Source organism: Magallana gigas, chromosome 6, assembly GCF_963853765.1.
Source record: "Magallana gigas chromosome 6, xbMagGiga1.1, whole genome shotgun sequence".
NCBI classification, from domain to species: domain Eukaryota; kingdom Metazoa; phylum Mollusca; class Bivalvia; order Ostreida; family Ostreidae; genus Magallana; species Magallana gigas.
The window spans coordinates 10,197,122-10,225,072 of NC_088858.1; the positions used below are offsets into that span (position 1 = coordinate 10,197,122).

The 27,951-nt window shown below is 33.3% G+C and overlaps 2 protein-coding genes across 2 annotated transcripts; one reads left to right on the forward strand and one right to left on the reverse strand.

Moving 5' to 3' along the window:
* Positions 1 to 3,080: 3,080 nt before the first annotated feature.
* Positions 3,081 to 19,801, reverse strand: LOC105319262 (uncharacterized). Its single transcript, XM_066087001.1, is given in 13 exon segments — positions 3,081 to 5,021; positions 5,687 to 5,870; positions 7,168 to 7,318; positions 7,627 to 7,897; positions 8,023 to 8,397; positions 13,959 to 14,156; positions 14,836 to 15,019; positions 16,299 to 16,464; positions 16,769 to 17,039; positions 17,168 to 18,103; positions 18,330 to 18,446; positions 18,964 to 19,184; positions 19,625 to 19,801. Coding segments are annotated over 12 exon segments (3,210 nt in total). The 5' UTR covers positions 19,166 to 19,184; positions 19,625 to 19,801; the 3' UTR covers positions 3,081 to 4,866.
* A 208-nt stretch (positions 19,802 to 20,009) lies between these two features.
* Positions 20,010 to 25,013, forward strand: LOC105319263 (serine/threonine-protein kinase ULK3). The gene is made up of 13 exons (XM_011416724.4): positions 20,010 to 20,206; positions 20,806 to 20,946; positions 21,083 to 21,203; positions 21,397 to 21,501; positions 21,598 to 21,741; positions 22,147 to 22,229; positions 22,492 to 22,647; positions 22,865 to 22,970; positions 23,306 to 23,464; positions 23,569 to 23,636; positions 23,732 to 23,807; positions 24,039 to 24,197; positions 24,515 to 25,013. Exons 1-13 carry the CDS (start codon positions 20,072 to 20,074, stop codon positions 24,532 to 24,534), a joined length of 1,473 nt encoding a protein of 490 aa, XP_011415026.3. The 5' UTR covers positions 20,010 to 20,071; the 3' UTR covers positions 24,535 to 25,013.
* Positions 25,014 to 27,951: the final 2,938 nt, after the last annotated feature.

The following is a 27,951-nucleotide window of genomic DNA, read 5'->3' on the forward strand; positions in this document are numbered from 1 at the left end:
GTTAAAAGATTGCCATTACATGTCAGACGTTCTGTTAAGTAAATGAACCGCTCTCCCGCATTCCTTGGAGTGGTACATGTGATCATTGCCGATTTGTGATCAATATTACATATGACGACATTCCGTAATTTGGTTAATCATTGAAATAAATAATATAATGAAAGAATTTCAGAAAAAATATCCAATATCATATCTTATATCTGCACAAGGATGACAAGCAAGATCATTGTTTTAATATCAAAAATACATGTTTTTAACACCATTCCGGCTTTTGTAATAAATATAAAAACATTCATTATTATTTTGCTAAATAAATTTTAGCTTAAGTATTCTTGACTTAAACTATTAATATGTCTAACAAGAGGCCCATGGGCCACATCGCTCACCTGAGGAACAATAGGTATGATAAAATCAGCTTAATGGAGTCATAATACAAACTATCTGGACAATGTACAATAATACATGTAGATCCTGTATAAATAAAATCCATTTTCCCCTGGATATTCTTATGTTTATAATCATTAGTCCCCTTTCTGACAGGATGATTTTATAGTCATATCATATGATGAGTATTGCAGTTCTCAAAAAGATCCTTAACAATAGTTTATATATCGGATATAAACGTACATCAAACTCTGAACCTTCTCGTGAGGCCAAAGAATTGTCCTGGGGCCAAAGTCTTAATAATTATAAAGAATCATCTGGCTGATTAGTTTCTGAGAAGATTTTTAAAGATTTACCCTATATATTCCTTTGTTAAACTTTGACCCCCCATTGTGGCCCCACCCTACCCCTGGGGATCATGATTTTCACAACCTTGAATCTACACAACCTGAGGATGCTTTCACACAAGTTTCAGCTTTCCTGGCTGATTAGTTTTTGAGAAGAAGATTTTTAAATATTTACTCTGTTTATTCCTATGTAAAACATCGACCTCCCATTGTGGCCCAAACCTATCCCTTGGGGTCATGATTTTCACAACTTTGAATCTACACTACCTGAGGATGCTTCCACACAAGTTTCAGCTTTGCCGGCTGATTAGTTTCTGAGAAGAAGATTTTTAAAGATTTACTCTATATATTCATATGTTAAACTTCGATCCCCCATTGTGGCCCCACCCTACCCCCGGGGGTCATGGTTTTCATAACTATGAATCTACACTACCTGAGGATGCATCCACACAAGTGTCAGCTTTCCTGGCTGATTAGTTTCTGAGAAGAAGATTTTTTAAGATATACTGTATATATTCCTATGTAAAACTTCGACCCCCCCCCCATTGTGGCCCCACCCTCAGGTGAGCTAAAAAGATTAAGTTTACAATACAATAAGTTGTTAAAGTTGGTTTCTGGAAGAACAGACTTTGAACATTTTCTTAATAAATATTGACAAATTTTTTACTTTTTTAATCTTTAGTTTTTAAGATCTGTGTACAAACATAGAATTGTGAGCAAATCTTTGTATCTTGCTTATAATTCGAAGCTTAACACTCAAATATGGTTAGTAAAAAGAAATTGTAAACAATTAAACACAAGAAACATGCACTATAACAAATAAAGAACACAATTTATTTTTTCGAAATGAATCATATATATATACATGTATATACCTACATATTTCCGTCAGCGATATCAAACTCTATTTAAACTGAATAAACTCGAGAAAATGTCGAGCATCTCAACAAAATCTATTGCATTAATCTACCATTACGCAAAAGAAAATGCCGAATTACCGATAGAAGGAATTGTATTTCAGTACCCCTACATCAGATTTTGCTTAATTTGCGCAGGTAAACAGTTAACTGTTTGATTTACCGAAGTATCTGTTTGAATTGATACGTAAAAGTCACGAAATACCTGTAGACGATAGTTTCCAGGTTTAAAAGCGTCAAAATTGAAAACGAAACGAAAATCCGAACAAGCTAACACCAACACACTTGTTTGATCCTTGTTGGAACAATTAGAAAATTAATTAATAAACAATAAAAACAGAGGGAAATGCACTTTAGTACGTTGTTAATGCATCAAATTTTATAATTTTCGCAGGTAAACATTTACCGAAGTCTATGTTCCAAATACAAGGCGATTGTTTCCCAAGTTAAAAAGCAAAATGAAACGAAAAAATGAAAACAAGCTAAAACCAACATCACAAGTGAAAATGACAATGCGTTAAAATATATAACCTCAATTTACTTCACAATAATCGGCACCAATGTTATTTCCATGTTTCATAGATTATATTCGCACGTGAACTGTTGCACAACAAACTGCCAGCTTCAAACAAAGAACCTCGTTTTCGAGATGCGGTAGACTGGCGATGCCTGTCATAAGACCAGTCTATCGCAATGAATTGCCAGTCTACGATATATGGAATAACGAGCCATTCTTTATAAGTATTTTCGCAATTATCTCAAATTTGGAACAGAAATCGCCTATAATTTTTGCAATTTATATTTTCCTTTCCCTAAGGATGATTTATGCTAAATTACGTTAAGATTAACTCGGTAGTTCTTGAGAAGAAGATTTTTAAAAATGCACCCCCTTTTTCTACAGTTTCAAGGTTTTCTCCGCTTTGAATACAGATCGGACTTTTATTTCTGCAATTTATATTCGCCCTCCCATAAGGATGCTTTGTGCCAAATTTGGTTGAAATTGGATAAGCGGTTTTAGAGAAGAAGTTCAAAATGTAAAAAGTTTACAGACGGACAGACGGACAGACGGACGGACAGACGGACGGACGGACGGACGACGGACAAAATGTGATCAGAATAGCTCACTTGAGCTTTCAGCTTTTCAGAGAATTCGTGTTCAAGAAAAAGGTTCATTAAGAAAGAAATCCATTTGAAGTAATTTTCTTAACAACTTAATTCAAATTTCATCTCGTTGTGCGACATTTTTCTTGAAAAACGAAACTTTAAAAAATATTCCCTTTATTCAAAAATTCGTTTTGTAAAGTTGGCCAAAATGTTAACGTTTGCAAAAAATTTGAAAAGTTTATTGGGGGAACGTACGATTGTTTAAATATATCTCTTATTTTGTAAGAGGAGTGTTTATAACTGTGTAGGTGTTCAGTACGAGGTTACCCAATAAGAAAAAAGATTTATTAACAAGAACTTTGCAAACAAGATAATTAAAACAACAACCCTCTCAGAACATTAAAAAACATCAATAAAATAAATAAATAAAAACATAAATTAAAGAAAATCTTTAAATGCCTATCCCGACAGACACGTGTGCTCTTTAAATGCCTTCATTAGTGCCTAACTATTGAATCTAATATATGATATGAAAGGATTGGTACAATGAGACATCTTCAATACGCTTTTAAAAACAAATTTCAAAAATAACAAAATACCCCCTGTACGTAGGTAATTAATATAATCATGATAAGATATTCAAAAATATAGAAAAAAACTTTTGGCATGTTTTCATGGAAATGAAAGTATTTTCATTTCTTTCTCTGCCATATCAGAAAAAAATAAGAAAAAAAACTCTTGATGGACACATTGAAATAGTTAAAGTGAACATTTTACCAACAACATGCATGGTCTGACATCAGAAAATGGACTAGATAAGTGGCAATGTCTGATAGATCAAAAACTGAAAACAACTGGACGGAATTAAAATATAAATATCAGTATAAAAATTAATAGATACATTAAAATATAGTAAAAATATGTATTTTATAGTAAAAATATAAATTAAATTAAGTGTACCCCTTTAACGTGTTTGCAAAACATTTAATATGCACACAACAGCTTAAGTAATTTGAATCAAATATGCCAATATTTATAAAATACATAAATAATAACTTCAACTATCACAGATACAAGGCAAGTAAATTGGAGAGTAAGAAAATATAACTCAGTAGTTCTATATCCAATTGTCAACAAGATATTTGGTAAACATGCAGATATATGTCATAATATATCAAGTGATCTGAGCATGAATTGTTGGTGGTCAGTTAAATATACTAGGATGAAGTTACTTCAAACAATATGAGAATCAAACATTTAGAGTTCACAATTATAAAAACAAGTCATGTAACAATATTTAAAAAATTATCATTGCTTACTATGTAAAGTCAGTCAATTGAAGTAAAATATCTTTAACAGTAACTTGCAAGATATGTCAGTCTGACAACTTTATCATGAAGTATGCAAACATGCACTGCCTCAGATTACTTATCATGAAATGAGAAAAAAAATAATAAATTGTATACTGTCCTTCTTCTAAATTTCGTTTTGACAAACTATTAAATGACTTCTGAATGGTTCAAGTGTTTAAAAGATAATTAATTCATCAAGTGATTAATATAGAATAAACAATAAATTTTCATGCTTGATGGTAAATTCTATTTGGATGAAGAGAAATCACTCAATAATGTGAACTGCTATCAATCTGTGGCAAATTTATAAACAAGTAACACAAATCTTACTATAAAACTTCACACATCAGAATAATCTAAAATAAAAATGTTAGCTTTAATTTGACCTTAAGCTATTGCCGCAATATAATTACTCTCTATATTGCAAGACTCTTAGGAAAAAAAAAGTTATATCAGAATTATATAATAGAACCAACTCTCATTTGCATTCAAGAAATATTTGTGAGGTTTGCAAGAGCCTTATTATCATGAATATTTCTATACATATGTACTTACAAACCAGTCGTTGCAGTATGGGTTTATTTTAAAACAGCATTTGAGTGTGGATAAGGCAAAAATGATGACAAAAATAAGTTGTCATTAACCAGTTTATCTCTCAGACTAATAAATCGCAAAAATAAAGTATTACAAATAAAAGTTGGTTCATAGTACATGTATACTATTTCCAATATTGGGTCTATGTTAGAGGTAGCTTCATTTCTGTTACTCCTTGGGAGGTTTAGGTTTACAGCTTCTCTGATGAACTGGAAGCCTGTCAGGGGCAAAAGTACGTCCACAATTCTCACACTTCAATAGCTGGGCCTTAGCACTCTCATAGGCAGCGTCATTCATGGCATCTATGTCATAGGTTCCCTTGGCTACAATTCAAGAATATGGTACTGTTAATTGCTTTTAATTAAACATATACTGACTGCTGTGGGGGTGAGTTTAATGAGATATTAATCTTTTTGCACCAGATAATCTGTACAACCACGTTGCCAGTGCTAACAAATAAATAACAAAGACGTACACTTAATACATAATAAACTTCAAATGTCACTTGTCTGCAATGATTGTAACAAGCTCGTTTTATATAAAAGAAATATTAAGTTATTACAGACTTCTATTCATTGATAAACCAATAACAAAATCAATAATCATAGATAAATTTCTTTTAAATAAATGGAAAATGACGAATTTCTGAAAATCAAACTCTTAAAAAAATATTTGTAATGCATTGAATCAATCATGGGAACCATAACAGGTTATTTTAAAACTAAATCAATTCATAGTGCAATCGAATTACGAACAGACTATGAATAGTGAGTTGGTAATACACTTCAAATATAGAAACACAACAAAATGTACCACTGCATCTGTCACAAAAGTATAGGATACACTCAAAGACACAAATGTGAAAGAAATTGTGCTAGCATTTTCAACCACTACAGATCTCTTCTTAATCATGAACATGTGGTAGAAAGATTGTAAGTATTAGCACTATGCATCCTTTCATACATTTAATTTTATGAAACTAACAAACCTCCGATTTTTCTAACTTCAGGTTTGATCGGTTCGGGTCTTCGTTGTGATTTGGGTAGCTTGTTGTTTTCTATTTTCCACTTTTCTAGACACTGGGGTTCATGGATTGAGATAGATTTTGAACCAAACTCTCGACCACAGATATAGCACACCATGGTTGGAGGCCGTTTAATCACGGGAGGAGGCTGAAAATTCAAGGAGACCTTTCTATATCGGAACCACATTATGAACTGAACAATCCTTCCCTCTTCTTTGCTTTTGTAGGATAAACTGGTTTTCTGTGGATATAAGGTTCTCTAAAGGGGGATGTACTAGGGTGGGAAAAAGCTTTGTATTGAAGATTCAAAAGCATTGGTCGGAAACAAAAAAAAAACCCCTAGCTTTGCCAAATCCATAAAAAAATTGTAAGAGGAATTTTTGATTTTTCTTTTTGCAGAAGTGAACTGAAGAAGGAATCACTATGGCAATAATAGAGAGAAGACTAGACTGCTGTGGTTAGTGGACAGAGGGAGAGTTAAGTGTGTCTGTTAGCAGATACAGACGAGCACACAGACACACTTTACCTCTTTTAGCCTCCGTCCTCATCCCTGAGATACCTTATCAGCCTTGTCAGCTTTCAGTAAAAGATTGCACACTTTCTGGTGCAGATCAATTCGATCTTGGCGGAATCTTTTACCACACTTGTGACAAGGTACTGGGCGATTTGGAAATGGGTTCGCTACTGATGATTCTGGGTTTTCTGCCTGGATTGTTACAATAAGACAAATGCAGAAATACTTGTCTTAATTCTTGGAATTGTGCTGAACATTGCATGAAGTACGTGTTAACAAAATGAATGCAGATAATTACCATATTATTCCCATCATGTATGATATTCACACAACATTCATGTGCAGATCTATTTAGGGAGGAGGGTCAGACGGTTGACCCCAATCTCCCATAAAATTAAACTTTCTTATATTTACATAGTAAAATTACTAAAAATATGCCCAGGACCCCCCCCCCCCCCCCCCGGCAAATTCAAATACTAGTATTCTTTAGTTATTTGTGGAAAAAATTTCTGGAGAAAATCTCCTTTACTTTATTTCTGATATAATTAAAGATGTTCAATAAGAATTCCAAATGGAAAGTTCCAAGAATGCTATGTATACATACAGAGGAAATATGGTAAATATTTACACAAAACATCATGCACATTAAGACACATTAATTCTCCACAATGAATCATGCAAACAAATGTAAATTAACTATTATCAAATCACAAAAAATGATTAAATCTGAAAGCAAGCATAAATGTCATGTTAAATTAAGTTTTGGCAATTATGAGAACTTTACAATATGAAAAATTAAAATAAATTAAGAGACAATGTTAATTCATGAAGTTCGCTCAACAAGAATTTTGAAGAATGATAATACTAAGAAATTGAAGAAATGCACATTGTTTATGAAGTGAGAGCTAAGATTTACCTTCGATGGTTCAGCAGCAGCAGCTTTTGAAGGACCTTGGCCGGGCTTGGGTTTACACGCCCTCTGGTGGACATCTAGTCTGTCCGGGGCAAAGGTTCGGCCACAGTTTTCACATGGAATCAACTGACTTTTGGCATTTTCCCAAGCCAGTTCATTCATCTGATCTCTAAAAATTATTCAGGTGTATCAAATCATTGTTTATGTATGTAGGATTTCAGTCCATTAAAGTCTTAGATTGTTTATGTATTTCTATAAACTAGTTACTCCTAACAGAAAGTACAAATATATGAAACATATTAATTATCTTAACTTAAATATGATTAAATAGGGATAATACCATTTATAATTTAATTTCTTGGTTTTACAAATCATTTATTTTGAAAACATGTTCCTACATGCAATGAATCATTTGTGACAGCACATCAAAAGAAAGACAACTCAATGCTGTTAACAGAATGAGATCTGAAATGGTACCTTGTCAGTGGTTGTCCAGCCTCTGGCTTCTTGGGAATGGGTCGCCTTCTTTCCTTTGGAAGCTTGTTGTTCCCATTCTTCCATTTTTCCAGACACTGGGGTTCATGTATGGAGATGGACTTTGAACCAAACTCCCTTCCACAGATGTAACACACCACTGTTCTTGGACCGCCCTTGGGATCCCCTTTCCCTGTTGAGCCAGCTGGTCCTGTTGAAGCAGCAGGTGAAACACCAGGGTTTGTTCCACCAGGTTTATTTGTGGGTCCAGCACCTAATTTTGAATAAAAGTAAAGAAATTTTAATAAAAGAAATGAGACTGGATATCAAATATATTGTACACAAATTTATTGTTCGAAGACTAAATTCAAAAACTCAACAGCAAAAATAAATACTGACCTTTGCCAGTCCCCTTACAACTCCGCTGATGAACAGCAAGTCTGTCTGGAGCAAATGTTCTACCACAACCATCACATGGTATCAGCTGAGCCTGAGCGCTCTGCCACGCAGCCTCATTCATAGCCTCTACATCATACTTCCCACCTGACTGTAACACCTCTGGTTTCTTAGGCTCAGGCCGTCTCTGACCTTTTGGAAGCTTACTATTTTCTATCTTCCATTTCTCAAGACATTGAGGTTCATGGATTGCAACTGACTTTGAGCCAAACTTTCGCCCACAGATATAACATAAAACAAACTGTGGCTGGGCTGGAGCACTTGATTTTTTGGGTGTAGGACTTGCTCCTCCAGTTGCACTGGACTGGGAGCTCCTACCTCAAATCTGGAAGAGGGCAACGAATGCTATGAATTCTGATGCATCGCCTAATAGGGTGAATATGATTTACCCTAGTGGCCCAAACCAATTAAAATCTGGATTGACAATGTATTAGAGAAATGAAGTAGTGCTTCCAGAAAAACAAGACAGTTTTTTTTTAATCTTATGACTACCCATGACTATGAAAGAATTGTATTTCTGTAAGTTTAATGATACATTTCAGAAAACAGTTTAGAAATATAAGAGTGCCTCGTTTCCTGTTTCGGATATTACTATTTAGTTATGTATAATCAAGAATCAAATTGTAAAAAAAAAATACAAAAAAATTAACAATAACCGAAAAAAATAAAAGGCAGTATGGCCATTTCATAAATTGTTAATTAAAGATACATCATTTTTCACAAAGAAATGGAAATGATAAATGTTTCCTGCTAGATATATATTGCTTTACATCTATATTATTCTGGTAGTCTATGAGTTCACCGTAAAAATTGATATACAAGTAGCTTCTCTATTTACAGATAACTAATGCTTCGTAGCGTTCATTCCGAGATTTGGACAAGATATGAGCTGTTCTGCAACTTTTCTATTTGTTGAAAATCTTATTTTATACAACTTATAAATTCTTTTGGGTTTCGGATAATGAAACGCCAGATTTCAATGTAGTGAATTCATATATAATCATGCTGTACCAAAAAAAAAATGCTTTCCAAGTTCAAGATCTTGCATTTATTTAATCCTTTTGCATTTATAACATTATGAAGAAATAAATTTATTGTTATATATTTACATTCTACTGTGTTTTTCCATTAAATTCTGTGATCTTTAAATGCCTCTAAATGCAACAAGTAGTCAAAGGTCAAATTGACGAGTTTTATTATGACGTCACAAACGTTGAATGCTGTAAACTGCAACGTCACAAGCGAAAATCAAAGTTCACGCTAGTGGCTGTTACTGTGGCTCTTCCATTAATATTAATTTATCCTTAGGATAAGAAAGGAATTTTAAGGTAAGAATCACATTTGCAGACAAGGTAAAAAGTTAAAAAATGTAAATATAAGCATTAAATCATGATCAATTTGTATGCACACACCGCTGCAGTTATGAGAGTGCATACTTCAAAAAATCATGATTCAATGCTATATTGCAAATATGCTTCCTTATATGAACCGATAGAGAAGCGAAAACGTTCAATTCTATATGAACGTTTTCATGACGTCACAATGATAACCGCACGCGTTTTTCGCTTGCAATGTGTAAACGTAAAAACACCGTTATATTAATGATTCTGAACGGTTTGCCATTCTCAAACGTAAATATAAGTAATAAACAGCAATGTTAAAAAGTTCACCGGGGTATGAACTTGTTGGTACGTGATCAAATCTTCTAAGAAGTTCTAAGAAATCTTCTATATACATATCCATATGGAAGTTTTTTCTTGCATGTAACTGTTACATGATTGGACATTTTCATATAGATGCCGGTAAAATCTCTTTGTTTGTTAAAAGATTGCCATTACATGTCAGACGTTCTGTTTTAACTTAAAAGTAAATGAACCGCTCTCCCGCATTCCTTGGAGTGGTACATGTGATCATTGCCGATTTGTGATCAATATTACATATGACGACATTACATAATTTGGTTAATCATTGAAATAAATAATATAATGAAAGTATTTCAGAAAAATATCCAATATCATATCTTATATATGCACAAGGATGACAAGCAAGATCATTGTTTTAATATCAAAAATACATGTTTTTAACACCATTCCGGCTTTTGTAATAAATATAAAAACATTCAGTATTATTTTGCTAAATAAATTTTAGCCTAAGTATTCTTGACTTAAACTATTAATTTGTCTAAAAGACGACTGACTGATCTTTCATTGACATAAAATAACAAAATGTTTTGACATTCTATATTCAATCACGGGAAAAGTAATCCCGGTACATATTTATTTACATTCCAAATATTGTTTGCATTTAAAGTGTGTGAAAAGACACTGCAGTTATAAGACCGTTACACACACAGGGTATTCAATGGTTAGAATGACTAGTTTTATTATGACGTCACAAACGTTGAACGCTGTAAAATGCAACGTCACAAGCGAGAATCAAAGTTCGCGCTCGTAGCTGTTTTAAAAGTGGCTCTTCCATTAGTTTGAAGTTACCCTTAGGATAAAACAGAAATTTCGACGTATAAATCACATTTGCAGACAAGGCAAGAAGTTAGCGCGCGTTACTCAATTTGTATGCACACACCGCTGCAGTAATGAGACTATATCTTTAAAAAAAAATAATGATTCAACGCTTAAATATTATTCATTTTGACATTATTTTAAAGAGGAGGTCAAGAGCTTGTTTAATGCCGTTTTTGGAGAGATTGTAGGCATTTTAGATATATTTCATTAGTAAAAAAAAATGGACAAAACCCCGAGATTTATTACTTTTATCCTTCATATTTCAAAGAAAATGGATGTTTAAAACATGATTTTTCATTGTGTTTACCAAAAATTTAAGCCCCGGTACCCCCTAAACAAAGCTATTATTATGAAGCATCATTGAAAGAATTCATATCTTGAATTTCATAAACCTGTAGGCACCTTTCATTTACTAGATCTTGACCTTAACGCTATTTAATTCAAGTTCGTTACTCTTAAACTTGCGGTCGTTAAACCATGCATTGGGTTTGATGTCTACCGCTTTAAAGATGAATCGTTTGATAATGTTATAGCAAAATTTTATTTGAGTAAAATCGATTCATTTAAAATAACGAGTTAAGCAGAAGTTTATATATATATATATATATATATATATATATATATATATATATATATATACACACACACACACACTACACACACACACTACAGAGTTTTTTTAATATCAAATGAAATAAAAAGCAATAAGGCTACGTAGCACTATTGATATCGAACAACTAGACGCTCGGCTGTCTCCGTTTATATCCGAGAGCCCCCTCTCTGCTTGACGCAGATTTACGGAGACAGCCGTCTGGTTAAACGAGACTATTTTAACTCTGGCGTAGGAATACATGACACTCTAAAAATGACTATTTTCAAAGTGTTTATAGATAAGTTTCCTTGAAAAACAATGCTTCAGGCATACATTACATCGAATTTTTTTCTAATATTTTCAAGAACTTAGTCTTGTCAGCGGCGATGATTTGTGCTTGGGTCCAAACACTGTTTCACTTCGGTTGGCCAGAGTAACTGCATCGGAGAGTTGATCAAAATCATCTCCCCAAAAATCTGAATGCATATTTTTCACGAAGAATTCGAGAGTTTTCTGTTAGATCTTGGTTTAATCATTCTGGAAACTAATCAGTTCGCAGTAGAAATTAACATACAAGTAGCTTCTTTGGTGGTACGTTTTCAGATAACTAATTTAGCGTCCATTCTAATATTTTGACATGGTGTAAATTGTTTTCTATTTCATTAAAGATCTTATTTAATGCAAATTATAGACTTTTTGGTGTTTTAGAACCTGGATGGCAAAGTTTGAGAATTCGTGTTCAAGAAAAAGGTTAATTAAGAAAGAAATCAATTTGAACTAATTTTCTTAACAACTTAATTCAAATTTTATCTCGTTGTGCGACATTTTTCTTGAAAAACGAAACTTTAAAAAATATTCCCTTTATTCAAAAATTCGTTTTGTAAAGTTGGCCAAAATGTTATCGTTTGCAGAAAAATTTGAAAAGTTTATTGGGGGAACGATTGTTTAAATATATCTCTTATTTTGTAAGAGGAGTGTTTATAACTGTGTAGGTGTTCAGTACGAGGTTACTCAATAAGAAAAAAGATTTATTAACAAGAACTTTGCAAATAAGATAATTAAAACAACAACCCTCTCAGAACATTAAAAAACATCAATAAAATAAATAAATAAAAACATAAATTAAAGAAAATCTTTAAATGCCTATCCTGACAGACACATGTGTGCTCTTTAAATGCCTTCATTAGTGCCTAACTATTGAATCTAATATATGATAATATGAAAGGATTGGTACAATGAGACATCTTCAATACGCTTTTAAAAACAAATTTCATAAATAACAAAATACCCCCTTACGTAGGTAATAATATAATCATGATAAGATATTCAAAAATATAGAAAAAAAACTTTTGGCATGTTTTCATGGAAATGAAAGCATTTTCATTTCTTTCTCTGCCATATCAGAACAAAATAAGAAAGGAAACTCCTGATGGACACATTGAAATAGTTAAAGTGAACATTTTACCAACAACATGCACAGTCTGACATCAGAAAATGGACTAGATAAGTGGCAATATCTGATAGATCAAAAGACTAAAAACAACTGGACGGAATTAAAATATAAATATCAGTATATAGATTAATAGATACATTAAAATATAGTAAAAAATGTTTATTTTATAGTAAAAATACAAATTGAATTAAATAAACCGTTTTAACGTGTTTGCAAAACTTTTAATGGGCACACAACAGCTTAAGTAATTTGAATCAAATATGCCAATATTTATAAAATACATAAATAATAACTTCAACTATCACAGATACAAGGCAAGTAAATTGGAGAGTAAGAAAATATAACTCAGTAGTTCTATATCCAATTGTCAACAAGATATTTGGTAAACATGCAGATATATGTCATAATATATCAAGTGATCTGAGCATGAATTGTTGGTGGTCAGCTAAATATACTAGGATGAAGTTACTTCAAACAATATGAGAATCAAACATTTAGAGTTCACAATTATAAAAACAAGTCATGTAACAATATTTAAAAAATTATCATTGCTTACTACGTAAAGTCAGTCAATTGAAGTAAAATAATTTTAACAGTAACTTGCAAGATATGTCAGTCTGTGACAACTTCATCATGAAGTATGCAAACATGCACTGCCTCAGATTACTTATCATGAAATGAGAAAAAAAATAATAAATTGTATACTGTCCTTCTTCTAAATTTCGTTTTGACAAACTATTAAATGACTTCTGAATGGTTCAAGTGTTTAAAAGATAATTAATTCATCAAGTGATTAATATAGAATAAACAATAAATTTTCATGCTTGATGGTAAATTCTATTTGGATGAAGAGAAATCACTCAATAATGTGAACTGCTATCAATCTGTGGCAAATTTATAAACAAGTAACACAAATCTAACTATAAAACTTCACACATCAGAATAATCTAGAATAAAAATGTTAGCTTTAATTTGACCTTAAGCTATTGCCGCAATTTAATTACTCTCTAAATTGCAAGACTCTTAGGAAAAAAAAAGTTATATCAGAATTATATAATAGAACCAACTCTCATTTGCATTCAAGAAATTTTTGTGAGGTTTGCAAGAGCCTTATTATCATGAATATTTCTATACATATGTACTTACAAACCAGTCGTTGCAGTATGGGTTTATTTTAAAACAACATTTGAGTGTGGATATAAGGCAAAAATGATGGCAAAAATAAGTTGCCATTTACCAGTTTATCTCTCAGACTAATAAATCGCAAAAATAAAGTATTACAAATAAAAGTTGGTTCATAGTACATGTATACTATTTCCAATATTGGGTCTATGTTAGAGGTAGCTTCATTTCTGTTACTCCTTGGGAGGTTTAGGTTTACAGCTTCTCTGATGAACTGGAAGCCTGTCAGGGGCAAAAGTACGTCCACAATTTTCACACTTCAATAGCTGGGCCTTAGCACTCTCATAGGCAGCGTCATTCATGGCATCTATGTCATAGGTTCCCTTGGCTACAATTCAAGAATATGGTACTGTTAATTGCTTTTAATTAAACATATACTGACTGCTGTGGGGGTGAGTTTAATGAGATATTAATCTTTTTGCACCAGATAATCTGTACAACCACGTTGCCAGTGCTAACAAATAAATAACAAAGACGTACACTTAATACATAATAAACTTCAAATGTCACTTGTCTGCAATGATTGTAACAAGCTCATTTTATATTGTTTTATATAAAAGAAATATTAAGTTATTACAGACTTCTATTCATTGATTAATCAATAACAAAATCAATAATCATAGATAAATTTCTTTTAAATAAATGGAAAATGACGAATTTCTGAAAATCAAACTCTTAAAAAAATATTTGTATATAATGCATTGAATCAATCATGGGAACCATAACAGGTTATTTTAAAACTAAATCAATTCATAGTGCAATCGAATTACGAACAGACTATGAATAGTGAGTTGGTAATACACTTCAAATATAGAAACACAACAAAATGTACCACTGCATCTGTCTCAAAAGTATAGGATACACTCAAAGACACAAATGTGAAAGAAATTGTGCTAGCATTTTCAACCACTACAGATCTCTTCTTAATCATGAACATGTGGTAGAAAGATTGTAAGTATTAGCACTATGCATCCTTTCATACATTTAATTTTATGAAACTAACAAACCTCCGATTTTTCTAACTTCAGGTTTGATCGGTTCGGGTCTTCGTTGTGATTTGGGTAGCTTGTTGTTTTCTATTTTCCACTTTTCTAAACACTGGGGTTCATGGATTGAGATAGATTTTGAACCAAACTCTCGACCACAGATATAGCACACCATGGTTGGAGGCCGTTTAATCACGGGAGGAGGCTGAAAATTCAAGGAGACCTTTCTATATCGGAACCACATTATGAACAGAACAATCCTTCCCTCTTCTTTGCTTTTGTAGTATATACTGGTTTTCTGTGGATAGGTTCTCTAAAGGGGGATGTACTAGGGTGGGAAAAAGCTTTGTATTGAAGATTCAAAAGCATTGGTCGGAAACAAAAAAAAAAACCCTAGCTTTGCCAAATCCATAAAAAAATTGTAAGAGGAATTTTTGATTTTTCTTTTTGCAGAAGTGAACTGAAGAAGGAATCACTATGGCAATAATAGAGAGAAGACTAGACTGCTGTGGTTAGTGGACAGAGGGAGAGTTAAGTGTGTCTGTTAGCAGATACAGACGAGCACACAGACACACTTTACCTCTTTTAGCCTCCGTCCTCATCCCTGAGATACCTTATCAGCCTTGTCAGCTTTCAGTAAAAGATTGCACACTTTCTGGTGCAGATCAATTCGATCTTGGCGGAATCTTTTACCACACTTGTGACAAGGTACTGGGCGATTTGGAAATGGGTTCGCTACTGATGATTCTGGGTTTTCTGCCTGGATTGTGACAATAAGACAAATGCAGAAATACTTGTCTTAATTTTTGGAATTGTGCTGAACATCGCATGAAGTACGTGTTAACAAAATGAATGCAAATAATTACCATATTATTCCCATCATGTATGATATTCACACAACATTCATGTGCAGATCTATTTAGGGAGGAGGGTCAGACGGTTGACCCCAATCTCCCATAAAATTAAACTTTCTTATATTTACATAGTAAAATTACTAAAAATATGCCCAGGACCCCCCCCCCCCCCCCCCCCCCGGCAAATTCAAATATTCTTTAGTTGTTTGTGGAAAAAATTTCTGGAGAAAATCTCCTTTACTTTATTTCTGATATAATTAAAGATGTTCAATAAGAATTCCAAATGGAAAGTTCCAAGAATGCTATGTATACATACAGAGGAAATATGGTAAATATTTACACAAAACATCATGCACATGCATTAAGAAACATTAATTCTCCACAATGAATCATGCAAACAAATGTAAATTAACTTAATTATCAAATCACAAAAAATGATTAAATCTGAAAGCAAGCATAAATGTCATGTTAAAGTTTTGGCAATTATGAGAACTTTACAATATGAAAAATTAAAATAAATTAAGAGACAATGTTAATTCATGAAGTTCGCTCAACAAGACTTTTGAAGAATGATAATACTAAGAAATCGAAGAAATGCACAATGTTTATGAAGTGAGAGCTAAGATTTACCTTCGATGGTTCAGCAGCAGCAGCTTTTGAAGGACCTTGGCCGGGCTTGGGTTTACACGCCCTCTGGTGGACATCTAGTCTGTCCGGGGCAAAGGTTCGACCACAGTTTTCACATGGAATCAACTGACTTTTGGCATTTTCCCAAGCCAGTTCATTCATCTGATCTCTAAAAAATATTCAGGTGTATCAAATCATTGTTTATGTATGTAGGATTTCAGTCCATTAAAGTCTTAGATTCTTTATGTATTTCTAACTAGTTACTCCTAACAGAAAGTACAAATATATGAAACATATTAATTACCTTAACTTAAATATGATTAAATAGGGATATACCATTTATAATTTAATTTCTTGGTTTTACAAATCATTTATTTTGAAAACATGTTCCTACATGCAATGAATCATTTGTGACAGCACATCAAAAGAAAGACAACTCAATGCTGTTAACAGAATAAGATCTGAAATGGTACCTTGTCAGTGGTTGTCCAGCCTCTGGCTTCTTGGGAATGGGTCGCCTTCTTTCCTTTGGAAGCTTGTTGTTCTCATTCTTCCATTTTTCCAGACATTGGGGTTCATGTATGGAGATGGACTTTGAACCAAACTCCCTTCCACAGATGTAACACACCACTGTTCTTGGACCGCCCTTGGGATCCCCTTTCCCTGTTGAACCAGCTGGTCCTGTTGAAGCAGCAGGTGAAACACCAGGGTTTGTTCCACCAGGTTTATTTGTGGGTCCAGCACCTAATTTTGAATAAAAGTAAAGAAATTTTAATAAAAGAAATGAGACTGGATATCAAATATATTATACACAAATTTATTGTTCGAAGACTTATAAATTCAAAAACTCAACAGCAAAAATAAATACTGACCTTTGCCAGTCCCCTTACAACTCCGCTGATGAACAGCAAGTCTGTCTGGAGCAAATGTTCTGCCACAACCATCACATGGTATCAGCTGAGCCTGAGCGCTCTGCCACGCAGCCTCATTCATAGCCTCTACATCATACTTCCCACCTGACTGTAACACCTCTGGTTTCTTAGGCTCAGGTCGTCTCTGACCTTTTGGAAGCTTACTATTTTCTATCTTCCATTTCTCAAGACATTGAGGTTCATGAATTGCAACTGACTTTGAGCCAAACTTTCGCCCACAGATATAACATAAAACAAACTGTGGCTGGGCTGGAGCACTTGATTTTTTGGGTGTAGGACTTGCTCCTCCAGTTGCACTGGACTGGGAGCTCCTACCTGTAGATGTAGCAGCAGGTGTTTTACCTTTTGCACCTCCAGGGGCCTTACAAGCCCTTTGATGCACTGCTAATCTATCGGGGGCAAATGTCCGTCCACATCCATCGCATGGCAGAAGCTGAGACTGGGCACTCTGCCATGCTGCCTCATTCATGGCTTCAATATTATTAGATCCACCCCCAACAATCTCAGGTTTAACTGGAGTCTTTCTACGTTGACCTTTTGGTAATTGAGCATTTTCTTTCCTCCATTTTTCTAAACACTGTGGTTCATGTATATCAATGGACTTAGTTCCAAATTTCCTCCCACAAATATAGCACAAAACAAAACCCGGGTTAGGTGGAGCCTTTGACATTGGAGGGTCCTTTTTGGATGTAGTGAATGTCCCCTCTTTTTCTAAGCCAGGTGTAGCTTCTGCTTGTTTCTCTACCCTGACAGTTTTGTCTCCTATCGCGTTTTCACTTTTCACCACCTTGGGATCTGTGATAGTTGTTGTCCTTGGTCTGTCCCCTTTGTCACTAGTTCCTCCTGTGCCAGCCTTCAATGGTTGCATAGGTTTACCTGTGTCAATAACAACCATTCATTACACAGCACTTACTTAATATTCCTTATTTTTCACCATTAAAGCATACACATAAAATGTACAAATAATCGAATTGAAAGCTTTCTCAGGTAAAATTTTAAATGCTTGACTAGTATTTGGAATTTAAAGCCCTAAACTACCAGGTATATACATACACCAATAGACTTGCATACACATGTCATTTTTTAAAGAGCCCCACCCTACCTGGTTTGCATCCTCTTTGGTGGATTTGTAGTCTATCAGGTGCAAATGTCCGGCCACAATTTTCACATGGCACTAACTGTGCTTGGGCACTTTGCCAAGCAGCTTCATTGAATCTTTCTGTGTACAGAAAACATACACATGTACTTTATTTGGTGTGACTGCTTGTCAATTTAAAAGTGTAATTGTAATTAATTATCTCATCATCAATACCGTATAAAATTAATGTTTGAAAAAACACGGTAAAATCCATATTTAAGCAAATAGTTAATACATGTACATGCTTGTATCAATAAAGTCGATGATCTGATAAATGTATGATAAGAGAGATACTAATAATTCTATTGAAGATAAAAGATTTGTTTGCAAACTCTATTAATCACACTTAATTACAGTGAATTGAGTTTAAATAAAATATCATTTAAGAAGTGTGTACAAGTCCGTGGAATATTACCATGATATGGTAGAATGTGACAATTAAATTAAATCCATTTTGTGAAACTGAACTTAGGTGCATGATGATTGATCAACTGAATTGATTAATGGAAAAAATGGGAAATTGAAAAACTAATAGGTAAACTGTGTTGAGGTGACATGAAATTCCGTATTGTGTTCACTAGCTGTCACAGCAATTTACCATTATCCGCACCACCTCCTTCAATAGATGGTAAAATCTGCGGTCTAACAGGCGTCTTCCTCCTCTGGGATTTAGGTAGCTTGTCATTCTCGGCTTTCCATTTTTTCAGACATTGTGGCTCATGTATTGACAAAGACTGGGAACCAAACTCTCTACCACAAATGTAGCAGACTACTGTCTTTTTCCGGGGAGGTGCAGGCATATTTAACTCCTCTTTTTATCTATTTATTTGGAAATTATGAATTAATTAACTTATATATCATTAAAAGGGAACATTTTAACTTTGATTTAATTTAATTGTTATTTTTTATTATGACTCTGTAAAATTAAATATATTCTTGTCCCTGTTGTTAGAGTTGCATTAATCAAGTTGAATAGAATAAGAATGAGTAGACGAAATCACAATAGAAAATATCTGTCATCAATGAAATATAACGAAGTTCACTCAACATAAAAGGTAATTCAGTAGACCTCTCAAACATACGCATATCTATTCAAATATCTGTAAATCTTTCAACATTGTTTGCCTTCTGCGATGAATAACAATTCATACAAACCAAGAAAACCCAAACAACAGAAGATAAAACTTATTGAGGGAACTTTAACTCGACGGTGATTTAAATAAACAGTGGCTGGGGCAACGAGGATCAAGATATTTTACCCTGCAATAAATGAGGATCTTTTGGCGCACCAAACACCCTTACAATTCAGATAAAGTCACTATTTACATCATGGTGTCGATAAAAAGCCGTGTCATAGTATCGCCAAGTGGCAAGTGACCCGTTTCCTTTGTAAACAACTTTCCCTGGTTACCGCTAAACGAGTACCTCCATTTTAATACGGAAGCCAGGAATTGCAATCGTTGGTTTTCATAAATGCTACTCAGTATATTTCTTTTCTTTAATTACAAATTGATTGTTTATAAAATCAATTCATTGACATAATAAGAGACAAGCATGTTAGTTTGAATTCTATTTTTAATGTAATCTTTTTCTTCAGAATGCAACTGCATCTTGTGGTGTCCCTACCGTAGTTCCATATATTTACAAATAACCGGATGTTGTGAAGTTTGATCTTTACGAAAAGGAGGTAGAAAAATGACAGCGAAATGTCTCGACCAACTTCGGGAAGACCGTCAACAGCAAAAAGTGTGGCCGTCATAGTTCCAAAGCTTTCTGGTTTTGTTTTTACAGAAAAATTGGGAAGCGGAACGTATGCTGTTGTGTATAAAGCGTACAGAAAGGTGCAAGTGTTTTCATATTCTCATGATTTCATCAAAGTGAAAGTATCATCATATGATAATGACATATCCGTCTGCTAAAACGGTGACCCTGATAGAATCCAATCTCGTTAAATACGCCAAAATATTCACATCAGTGATATATATATATCTATAATTTACGCGAATAAAATGGATCTTAATTTTTGTATTCGATATCGTTTTTGAAAAAAGTTAGCGTCCAATATATCTTTGTACCTCTCTACTGCAGCTGTTCTGTAACATTATTAGACAGTTTTTTTTTAAAAAATTATGCTATAGGTATGATGTTTATTGTATATTTCATTACGTAAAGTTGCACATAAGCATGCACTTTTATATGAAATATACAATTCCAAATCATGTTCTGTGTATTATTTGGAATTGCAGGGTTGTCACTAAAAATTTAAGTAGAAGGAGGAAATGAAAAAGTAGCAGGGGGTTTGGGGGTCTTCCTTATAGCTACAATGTGTTTGAAATGCAATAATAGCCGGATAATTAAGGCATTATAGGCGGTGGAATTCCCCGCCTCCCGGGTCTTAGAGACAACCCTGGAATTGTTGGAGCTTCAATATATATTTCAGAGTGGAAGCAGACAAGTGGTTGCCATCAAATGTGTTTTAAAAAGTTCCTTGAATAAGGCATCCACTGAAAATCTGTTAACAGAGATTGAACTTCTTAAGAAATTAAACCATGAAAACATTGTCAGACTTGAGGATTTTCAGGTACTGAATTTAAATAAAAAGTAGTAGCACAGTAAAACCATAAATATGACTTTTTCCATTTTGATTACAACTTGCATAGAATACTGTGACAATCATCTGAGAAATGATGGCTTTTGTTTCCTTTTCAATTTTACAGTGGGATGACCAGTACATATACCTTATCATGGAGTACTGTAGTGGCGGTGATTTGTCAAACTTCATCCGCTCAAAAAGGACTCTTCCAGAAAATATCCTCAAAAGGTTTTTACAGCAGATAGGTAAATGCAAATTTATAGTTAGATTTATGAGATGAGAGTACCAACAAACTTAACGTAAGATATGTATTACATGTAGCTATCAGTATAGGACTACATGTATATTGATTTATTAAAATTAATTGTATTAGAGTATGTTTTATGTTTATGTATGTAGATAATTTTCAGATTTTGATATGTATTTTGCCACTTCCAGCAAAAGCCATGAGGTACCTACGTGAATTTAACATAGCTCACATGGATCTGAAGCCTCAAAACATTTTGTTAACTTCTGAGTACAACCCAACCCTCAAAATTGCAGGTAAAATGGACATAATTGGGTGTGTTTAAATAAAATTCATAAAATTAGAAATTGAATAAATAATTGAATTTGCACATATTTACTTTACTTTCACAGATTTTGGATTTTCTAAGCACTTGTTCAAAGGAGATGAGCTACATGCTATGAGAGGGTCTCCCCTATATATGGCCCCAGAAATCATTTGTAAAGGAACTTATGACTCTCGTGTAGATCTCTGGTCCATTGGTGTAATAATCTATGGTTTGTATTGGTATCTTAACAAGATTTTTGCAAATATGAAATAGATCTATGTTATGACATTTTGGGTTATTGCATTATAATCATTCTTACTAAACAGTGCTCCATATAGAATGCTACAAGACTGTTTTCTGTAGTTTATTAGAAACAAAAAATCATTACCGCCATATCAATTTTGGAAAGCTTATAACAGTTCATGGTAATTCAACAATTCTTCATGCATAGAGATAAAATTAGGATTAGTATGTATGGTATCTTCAGTAAAATGATCATATGAATGATTTTATTTTAGAAGAATAGTTTTGAGTTATCACCACTTTTAGAGACAACTGTTTTTAACAAACACATAGTTTATATCAGTATTGGCATTTCATAAAATACTTGTATTGTTTTATGCACTTAATACAGAATGCTTGTTTGGGAGAGCACCCTTTGCTTCAAGAACATTTAAAGAACTAGAAAATAAAATATGGGATTCAAAACCTGTTGAGGCAAGTATACATATATATTTCTTCAGAAACACACATTCATGTAATTGAATTCTGGAAAGGAGACATGTATTTTTCTCATGAATAGTTATTTGATTTTTGAGTACATGTATTAAATGTTGTGATTGTTATAAAAAATGAAATTGTTAGTTTTTTGAAATATTAATTTACCTATTAATACCAAAGATAAGATTAAAATCTTTTTTGTCTTATTTTTATATGGATTTCTATAAATGAAAATATTTTAGTGATCTTAAATTTGCAGATACCATATGGAGTTAATGTATCTGAAAACTGCCGTGACCTAATCTTGAGGCTGCTTAGGCGGGATCCAGATGAGAGGATAACTTTTGATGAGTTTTTTAATCACCCATTTGTAGATTTAGAACACTGTGCTTCCAATGAAAGTTTAAGTAAAGCCGTGAGTATTCTTAGTGTATACTGAAGTCCACACTTAACATTTTAAACACCTCACACAGACAATATCCTCAGTCCGAGGATATTGTCAGTCTGAGATGTTTAGAATAGAATGTAAAGTTTTTTTTTTTTTTAAAGACGGAGAGACTGAAATATGATAATACGTACATTGTAGATATGTAAATGTGATATTACTACATTAATGATATGTATTTTTACAGGTAAATATTGTCGCTAATGCTGTCAAAAAGGACCAGAATGGAGAGTATAAAGAAGCCATCAAACTTTATTGTGATTCTCTAGGACACTTTATGCCGGCTATTCATTGTAAGTCACCCTGTGAACACATGTGCCAATAATACAAATAGAGAAAAAGATATATCATTTATAAGAAGCATTGTTATTAATGTTAATAACTGATTTATAACAGACTTTTTCACATTAGAACCAAAGAAAACTTTCATGAAATGAAACTTTATATTCATTTGGTTTTATCTGTCTCATGTTATAAGTTTCCTGTATATACTATGATGATAATTGTATTATAGGACAGAAAATTATCTACATACAGAAACAAATGTTTTTTAAAGTCAACCACTTGTCTTTGAAAATAGTTTATCTATGAAATATGAGTAGTGGTCTGATCTTTTATAATATGTCAGATGAAAAAGATGAAAGGAAAAAAGAGGCCATAAGAGCCAAGGTCAAGGACTACATGAACAGAGCAGAGGAGCTGAAGAAGCTGATGAAACCAAAGAGACCCCCACCCCCTGTTAATGGGGTCAAACGTACCATCTCAGAAGACCCAATGGAGGAACTAAGTAAGTCTTTCTGAAATTGGCAGGAAGAGTTAGCTCCCTTATCCTATGTAATTCAGTTGTGATGGCTTGCCGCTTGGTTTAGTTTTTTGGGGTTTTTTTTTCAGCCGAACTTTGTAAAGACAATGAGGAGTTGACAGCTGCTGTGACACTTATAAGGGCAGCAGATACTGAGGTACATGCTAGTATATAGTTTTTTTTTATCCTTAGTAACAAAGTACTTCATGTAAAAGGTTATGAAACCACTGAACAATGTTTATTTGGTTTCAGAACTCACAAGAAGACTACGAACAAGCTTTGAAGCACTATGAGCTAGCCCTTTCAACTTTTATAAAGTTTCTGAAAGGTATGGTGTTGTTATTTACCATATCTTTTGAATACTTGGATATAAAGATGTTTTTAATCCAAGATATAGATCATACAGTAAAAGGTTTGTAATATTATAGACGTACTAGTATATTTGAATGATGAATATGCATGCACTGTAATATATCATTTGATTTTAGCGCTAACATTTCAAAACAGTTCAAGACCAATACAATTCATGATACATGAATATTGAATATACAAATTACAGAGGAGAAACCTGGTCATCGTAAGGATTTGATCGGTAAATTGTCACGCAGCTGGATGGATGAGGCAGAGAAGATCAAGATGTTTCTGGATGTTCAAAATCTTCAGACGGAAGACACATCTGCCAAGGAAGAAGAAAATGAGAAAAAGTACCTATACACAGGTACTGTTTTTATTATATTTTGCCTTTTACATAGTAATTATAGGTCTGAATAGTAAACCCATGTTATGTGTTTGAATCTAACATTTGTAGTTTGATTTAATTAAATACCTCTTATGTATCATCACACACTCTGTATTAACTGTTGATTTTATGAAGTTACATCACACAATAATATGTCAACTTCACTCCATTTCCTCACTATGGCATGTCCAATTTGATAATTATTGAAATAGAGCAAGGAAATTTTAAGTATTAGTTTTACTGTTTAAATACTCATTTAGATCTTCTTTTCATAAGATACTTATTTTCTTTTTCAGAAAAGTGTGGAATACAATAACAGGCACTGAATTCTTGGTTTACTAGTTTGTGAACAGCATTCCTCAAATTCAGAGATGATGATAATGATAAATAAAATACATATATTTCTTTCTTCTTAGTTAAATGCATAATGAAAATTTCTTCATAAAGACTTTGTTATTCATCATTGTCTTAAATATCAAATGCCATACTGTATGACTGTACTTAATTTTACACGTAAGGATTTTGTGGTATATCAATAATTTATTATATATTTTACAGAATTTTTAATTAATAGAGATTCTTAATTGTAATTACTTGGGTGTTTTTATTGAATAATTGTTAATTGTGTAAAAATATACATGCGATCAGAATATAATGTTGGAAGATGTGTGTCTGTAAGAGAAATTGCATTTTTTCACTCCAGAGATTATATAAATGTGTTATTGGCTAAATGATTGAGTGATATGTCGGTGTATATGTTATGCTTTGTTATTAAATGGAATCTGTTTTTGATAACTATTTTGTTGTCATTATTATTATTACAAGAAGCAAACATCACAAGAAATTAGTTTTTGTAGACATGGAAGAACACTTTCAGTTTTGTATTCGCTAGATTTGACTTCACTAAACTTATAACGTTATTGAAATTGAACAGTTTTTTACTAAATAGCTACATATCACTGGTACTTGTTTCTGCTACATGTATAAAATTTAATCTTATGAAATACCGGTTTATTATACATGGGATAAACTTTAATGACAGAAGCAAGTTCCCCTGTTACCAAGTACCTGTTTTTCTCAAGCACTTGGCAACAAAGCAATTACTTTTATAGGTAGATTAATTCTCGTATTATAGTGATAGTTACATTATTTATTATTGTAGTACTGTACAGGAAATTATCTACCCATAAACAGCGGATAACAAATATTGTATCGTCAAGCGCCTATATCATAATTTAACAAACGAGTTCCATTAATAATGTACAGTTTGTTCTGTCACGAAATAGCAAACAAAAGCATTGAAAATCTCCGTTTTATTCCAAAACAAAAAATCTGAAAATATATATTGAAATTAGCAAGAAAAGTGTATTTAGAGTTGGTTATGTTTACTTCATCTAATGGGATATGATACCACGTTATAAAGAGATGCTTAATTGTAAATTAAGATATATTCACACCGTATTACATTACGTACAGTATCTATTGTTTTATGCTATATAATAAGGCAGCATTGACCTTCTATAAATATGCCTATCCTCTTAGAGAATTAGACAGCGACCATTGTTGACACAATGAGGAAAGTCCCCTATTACTTCCAGGTCTGAAGCTCTCGGTCTGAAAAAAATATGTCTACGTCATGCCAACTCAAATTTTCCCGTCGAGCTACTGATCTGCGACTAGTTCCTGAGTTAATCACAAATAAGGCCCGAAAATGCTCATGAACGTGCACTTGAACGGGGAAGGAAAGTGCATGCAATGTCAGAAATTATGTCTAAAAAAAGAAACCGCCTTTTTGAAGCAACTTCGAGTCTCTCCTTCCTTTTTTACATATGTTCATTTCATATTAATTTTGAAGAATGGTGATCGTTTCTTGATTTTTAGGGGACCTTTGTGATATATAGTTTATTGTATACATTTTTATTTAAAAATCCAATCATCATTGAACGGAGAAGAAGAACATTCATAGGCTCCTTTTGTACAGAACTGTTGTAAGATTTTCATTAGATATTGTTTATGTGTAGTTTTCAATAGATCATATATCTATTCGTGAAATTCAAATTTGTGTTTTTTGCGTTCAAAAATCACATAGTAGATCTGTGTGTTTGCTTATAGAATATAGAATATAATATTGAAAGAAGTAAAAATGACGTTTGAGGTAACACAACACGCTCTACGTTAATAAAAGGTGCTCATGTGTAATTATAAGTCCTTATAATGGTATATTTAACGTAGTTGCAAATATAACACAAATATTTTTAAAGTATATTTATCATAATTTCAAACTTTGTACCGAAACTGTTTTTGTACATATATAGTTACTTTCGACGTTGTTTTTTAAAAGACATTATAGTATTTTCTCAGACAGCTATTTTGTCTTACTTTTCTTTCTAATATAATTTATTTTAACAAATAAAATAAACATGACGGCTGTTTTATTTTATCACAAGGTTAAGTACGTTGCTGAGAGCAGTTAGTTTTTTCTTATGTTAATAACTCTTGTAGATGTTAGTGCTGCCATTGTTGATGACATATTTGGATGTCAGTACGTGAAGCTGTAGGAGACAAAACCATTTCTGAACGGTAAAATCCTGTACCAAGATTTAACACACTCTGCTGGAAGTTTTCTAAAAAAACACGAAATGAAACTTGGCAGCATACCGTGTACGTAGTTTTTTAATTTGTTATATACCTTTCCAAGAAAACTTATAATTTACAGTATATTTAGGTTTCACTTGCCAGGAATATTCCAGCAAAAAATGTTTTTTCTCTTCTATTTCTTACAAAGAGCATCGCCTTTCCGTCGAAATATTATAGTTCACATAATCAGATGTCTCCGCCACTCTGTGCACTGCTCTATGATGCTTCCGAGTACAAATTAAGATCCTGGTTATTAACCCAGCTTGTGTTTTCCTTAGTACAACGCCAATCTTTTATCCATCATCTTGACCGGAATCTTACTTGGTACGGACAATAGAGTGATTACCCTTCTACACGTACTTGTTGCAATCTCTCAGAGCTCTATCTTTGGGATCTCTTGGCAATCACAATTTACATGTACACCAGTCCTCAGGACCTTTCTCTCCTTCAAATCCAGCTGTGAAAAGGGGCCGCAGGATGGTGGCTGCTATTCCAGGATCCACCTTAAATAACTGTACACAAAGGTTGCCAAAATCTGTTGATTTTCTGTTTCGGCGGTCTTAATTGCATCCATTATAATAAGAGAGTGTCGATGGGCAGATCCTCTGTGGCCTCTAGCTCGGATGACATGCAACTAATAATTGTTGATTGAGTACTTCCTGGAAGTTTCTATTTGTCTTTGGTAGGTCCTTTAGTGTTCCTCGATCTTCTCTTGTCTCTCAAGTAGTCATGAGGACTTGGTTTGCAGCTTCTTCTACTTTTTAAAACTTCCAATCCCTCTTCCAAGGCTATCAAAGTTTTTTGCTTGTCGTCTTTGTAGGTGTTGCTTTTGCCACATCTTTGCTAGCTAAGGGTTTCCGAAACACTATGCTTCTCATAAACAGCGTAGTGTATCGGAAACCTTGGCTAGCAAAGATGCTTTTGCGATGGCCTAAATAGCTTCTTCTTCCTTCTTTATATGTACAGTTTGGCGACTTTTATCCTTGTTGAGACCACATTGGATCCTTCATGTTTATCTGATATCTTCTTAAACCGCTGATGAAGGAACTTTCACGGTGTGGTCTCCCAGTCGCCGACTGTCAAATCGCGCGAACAG

Excerpts from the sequence above, each read along its gene's own strand:
- LOC105319263 (XM_011416724.4), top strand. The coding sequence starts at position 20,072 with ATGTCTCGACCAACTTCGGGAAGACCGTCAACAGCAAAAAGTGTGGCC. Across the intron at positions 22,648-22,864 it reads ATGAAAGTTTAAGTAAAGCC|GTAAATATTGTCGCTAATGC; the intron begins GTGAGTATTCTT and ends GTATTTTTACAG. Across the intron at positions 23,808-24,038 it reads TTTTATAAAGTTTCTGAAAG|AGGAGAAACCTGGTCATCGT; the intron begins GTATGGTGTTGT and ends TACAAATTACAG.